This window comes from Montipora capricornis, chromosome 10 (genome assembly GCF_036669925.1).
Source record: "Montipora capricornis isolate CH-2021 chromosome 10, ASM3666992v2, whole genome shotgun sequence".
NCBI lineage: Eukaryota > Metazoa > Cnidaria > Anthozoa > Scleractinia > Acroporidae > Montipora > Montipora capricornis.
The window spans coordinates 67,408,103-67,413,102 of record NC_090892.1 but is presented as its reverse complement, the minus strand read 5'-3'; the positions used below and the strand labels follow the sequence as shown (position 1 = coordinate 67,413,102).

The 5,000-nt window shown below is 42.0% G+C and overlaps 1 protein-coding gene and 1 pseudogene across 4 annotated transcripts in view; one reads left to right on the top strand and one right to left on the bottom strand.

Annotated features, from left to right (window-relative positions):
- LOC138019248 (uncharacterized) overlaps positions 1–5,000 on the top strand; it is a 32,721-nt gene that overhangs the window by 14,717 nt on the left and 13,004 nt on the right. For all 4 annotated transcript variants that reach the window (XM_068865976.1, XM_068865974.1, XM_068865975.1 and 1 more), the window contains exon 3: positions 4,724–4,949. In XM_068865976.1, the coding sequence (XP_068722077.1) occupies positions 4,724–4,949 (226 nt within the window). The remainder of the gene's footprint in view (positions 1–4,723; positions 4,950–5,000) is intronic.
- On the bottom strand, positions 684–3,822 carry LOC138019022 (52 kDa repressor of the inhibitor of the protein kinase-like; annotated as a pseudogene).

Sequence of the window (5,000 nt, the reverse complement as noted above, 5' to 3'; positions counted from 1 at the left end):
TAGACTACTCATACAAAACGCAAGAAATGCGTTCACAATTATACTCCTCGAGAAGCCAAGTAACCGCAACCAAGGGTTCCATAGCCACCTGTCGACTCATATTAGACATACTAATGGGACTGATCATGCTTTGAGAGTTGATAGATTCACACTGAACTTTGCTTTCAGTCAGGCTTAAGAAAAAAAATTAACTAATTTGTGTAAGTTCTTTCTCCAAGCGAAAGTGGGCAGTATTCTGTTTGTGGTGAGGGTGGATTGGTTTCGGAAGTGTTAGAACACTTACCAGGGGCGGATCTAGCATTTTTTGAAAGTGGGGGCCGAACAAGGGGGGCATGCCCCCCCCCCCCCCCCCAGAAATTTTTCAAGTGAAAATTTGGGTACTCTTACATGCAATCTGGTGCAATCTGGAAAGTAAAATATCAGGATTCCATATTGAACAAAATTATAAGTTGTGGCTATAATGATGCATGGTTTATGACTCTTCGCTCCAAAGTCACAACAGCCTTGGAAGAAACGAATGAAGACACGATATCTAACCATAATATGGGAGCTAATCAAACATGATGGACTGAATGCAATTGTACTATAATAGAAGGCTATGGCATTACTTTACAAGGACACTTAGCTTTGCATTATGGTGTAATTGCATTTATTAATCTCAACGAAATGACTTTAACTAAGAGTCACGGCAGGGGATTGACGAATGTCATTCTTCGCTGGTTACGTTTGGCATAGTCATCAATGATTGCCGCATAGTCCAAAGCTATGTCCTTGTGAATAAAGAGCAGTAACAGTGCGTTTAGGAGCTCTTCTCTCATGGTGCTTCGATAAACAGTCTTCACAAAGCGCAATGATGAATTGCTACGTTCCACAGTTGCACTCGTGACAGGGGCGATCAACAGCAGACGCAGAATTGTGTGGGTGTTGGGGTAGACGCGGGTACGCTTGATTTGCAGGCCTTCAATGTTTCTTGTAGCGTTGCAGGTTTTTTGGCACTGTTTGTCCTGAAAATGAAAGCAAAAAAAAAACACTCACTAATATGTATTTCAATACATGGATGGTTTCTTCTGGGTACCGTGGTATCACTGAATTGAACGTTTTACAGGCTTGTAGATGAGTGTTATTCAATAGATCTGTCTCAAATAAAATTTAAATACGTACCAGAAGCGTTTCCACAGTTCCAGTTCTTGTGACGCACTACTTGGTGATGGCAGATCGGGAGAGTAATGCTGGATAAGCTTCTCTTGCGAACACTTGTCAAGCTTCTGCAAGTTGGAAGATATCAGCAACAGTCCAAGCAACGCTGCTTCTGACAGAGCATTAAGGCGGGTATTCATTTGCTGCAGCAGGTTGTCAAGATAGGGAAGAAATAGTGTGCGTCGAAAGTAGGCGACTGGTGTCTTGGCATTGGTGTTGTTGCGCAGTGTCTGTCTACCACAAGTGCGCGGGATGGTGATCTTTACGTCTGCTTTCTTAGCCAATTGCTGGATCTTTTCATGCACTGAATGCGCAAACACTGTTTTTGCATCCTTGCGTATATCTGCCAGCTGATCTTTCACCACGTTAATATGCCTGTATGCCTCAATAACATCCAATGTCGAACCCTGTAACGAACGGTGAATCCAAAAAGATGCTTGGCAGTGTAAAATGCAGCAATGAACACAGGGTTCTTGATTTGATGGAACAGCCCTTGTGCCTCGGTCTTGGACTTTGCATCCCACTTCTTTCTGCTTTTACAGAGGGCGATAGTTTCCAGACAGGGCATAAAGGGTTCATATAAGTCCTCAAAAGTCTTGGAATGCAGTGTGACGTTCTACCCAAGCACAGTACGGTGATAGGTAATCAGAAAGTACACAAACAACGAAGAATTGAAAGGTACAGGGTAGACCACGTGGAGATTGTTTAGCTAGTAGATTGAAATCTGATACCCTTAAAAACTTTAACCACAAGATGAGGCGACAGAGCTTCAAAGCTTTACGTATTTCCGTTATTAGGGAAATACATTTTACACATAAGCACGTGCGTGTCACAATGTTATTCTCATTGTACCTAACCAAAATATATATAATTATATATATATAGACATTAAGATTTTACGTTTTTACAGTCTCTGTAAAATAGGTTGACTGTAGACAAGTAATTCGCATCCAGTCTTCTTCGTCATTTCAAAAGGATAATACGTTGAAACCTTTTTCGCACAACTTTGGTCATACTATTAGCGAAAAATCATGCTCTAGCTAAAAAAATCAAAAGCTCCAACAGACTGCTTACAAAATGATAAAATTATTGTATATTTTTGACAAAAAAAATCTCCGACGAACTGAAAGGGGGGGCCGCGGCCCCCTCGGCCCCTCCCCCCCCCCCTCCCTAAATCCGCCCCTGCTTACGGCTGGTTCCTTTTCTCTGACTTTTCGGACATGTCATGATTAAGGAGATGGCGCGATGAACAGCGACTAAAACCACAAATTCACTTCAGTTGTGGCTTAGAGATGCAGAATAAATCAAACTGCAACTGACGGGAGAAATGAAGAGTAAAATTCATAGAGACATATAATTTTCATTCTAAAAAATGTTAGAGTAGCTAAATTTCGGGACCTTCATTTTGTCTACGTCAACATGAATGAATGAAAGGATCCTTGTAGCTAGGTAGGTTGATTGATAGTTTGGTGGGTAGGTAGGTTGGTAGCTTGGTTAGTAGGTATAGGTTGGTAGGTTAGTAGGTTGGTAGGTAGGTGGATAGGTAGTTAGGTTGGTAGGTTAGTAGGTAGGTAGGTAGGTAGGTAGGTAGGTAGGTAGGTAGGTAGATAGGTAGGTGAGAGCACTTGCCTCCCACCAATATGGCCCGGGTTTGATACCTGATTCGATTCCCGTTCTCGCCGTTATATGTGGCTTGAATTTGTTGGTTCTCTACTCTGCACCGAGAGGTTTTTCTCCGGGTACTCTGGTTTTCCCCTTTCCTCAAAAACCAACAATTCCAAATTCCAATTCGATCTGGATAGTGTCCCTAATTAGCACCGTGTAATTTATGTATTTAAGGAAGATCGAGCAAGTGGAAATTCAAGGTATGACAGAGGTCACACGGGTGGACGATTGTTCTGTGGCTGTTAGACTTTCTCAAAGTGCGTTTTTGTGTGGTCCGCGGTCGTAGGGAAAACGGACTTTTCTCGCCTGCAACGCGTCAATTTTTACCTACCTGATGTGATGACGGCGGTGTGTCGTGGGTGTGGTAGTTTTAAACTCCAATCAGAGAGCGCTATTTTGAAGACGTCATTTCCCAGGAAAATTTATCTTTGAAGTCATATCAGAGCGACTAGGAATATGACGGGGATGAGTACGAAGGAAGCGATTAATTTTGGTTTGCGTAAGTTTAGCTTCAATGAAATTAGAGATAACCAACGAAAAGTAGTAGAAACTTATTTAAGCGACCGAGATGTGTGGATGATCGCCTCGACCAGTTCAGGAAAAAGTCTCGTTTTTTGATCACTTGAATCTTTGCTTAGCCTTTTTACCGACCCCGCGCTGCCACGGTCTTCCTTTATTTGCGACAAAAACTGTGTCCTAATTTCTAGGATCTTTTCAAACAAAGTTGTCGTTGTTTCTGGCACAGTAACTGTTTCTACAAATGATATCAGTCAAACAGCTTTCTCCGTCGAGTTTCGTGCCAAGAAGAATTTCCAAATTCACGCCCGCTTGAGACTCGATCCCGTGAAATGCCTTCTTTGAAACATTTTCCACACAGAGCACACAATTTGTTTCTTTCGAATTTGGCGGGAGGGTAACCCGATATACCGCTGTTGTTGAGGTCAGGTCATCTCCATCCATCTTGAACTTGCTAGTCACCTGACAACTGTTTACTTCAGTGACGTAGCGTCACTCTTACATTTTCGCATATACAAATTAACCTCGAATCCCTTGTCGCTCTCTCACACTTGTGTCCAAAGTCGACTTTTGTGCAAGTTTAAGTGGCTGTTGCAGATGGTTAGGCGGGGTTTGTCCACTTCAGTTAACAACATGATTATGAGACAGACTCAGAAACCGATCTTCCGATAATGCGGGCGAGGTTATTGCTTACTAGGCCAGATCCGGACGATAAAATAACAGTCACGGTTAATAATGCATAACTACTTTTGCTTTCATTCGATTTGACGAGGAGCAAACGCCAGAAACATCAGCACACGACTTTCTTTACAGTTTACAACCTCAATTCTGTTGGTAAAACCACATTCGTTTCACCCCCCCGCCCCCCCCCCCCCCAACACTTTCTTTAAAAATTAAAAGCATGGAAAAATATGCGTCACGGCTCCTGGTGGAAGGCAATTTCCACGTCTTTCCTTCGCTTTATCATCCCCAAGAAAAATAAAGTATTACTATCAGAATCCAAGAACAAGGAAAACCAGAAGGGCTATGTCTGTTCGCTAACGTGTTTCTAATTAAATGATACAAATTGTGTTAGACTTTTCTACCTCCTATAATAACTGAAAAGCATCGCTTACTTCACTGCAATTTATTTGATGCCTAGTTTCTCACAATGAAATGCACTTAGGATCAACTTGGTTGACAACAAAGAAATGACTCAAAATTTAACTGACAACTGACAAATGGCTTAAAGTTAAATGGCAATTGACATTTGAGTCCCTCTTCCGATGCAGACCCTCTTAATTAATGATAAAAGTTTGTACACTTCTTTTTATTTCACATTTTATATATTTCTTATTGCACACAGCTTGAAATGCGAGATTACGAACCCACTGAAAAGGAAATGGCTAAGGTGAAGAGACTTTTGTTGGATCTCGAAGCTATATCGAAGCAAGCTGAGATCTATGCCGAAGCGGCAGACAAAACTTTGGTGTCCCTTACTTCTGAGGTAGAGTCCTACAAAAGAGAACAAGGTGTCAGTGGATGGAACGTATTTCTTTCGGTCATTGCTGGTGCAGGGGTTGGAGCTTTAGGTAAACAGGTTAGCTTAATACTGAAGTCGAACTCCCCCGAGAGATCTCCCA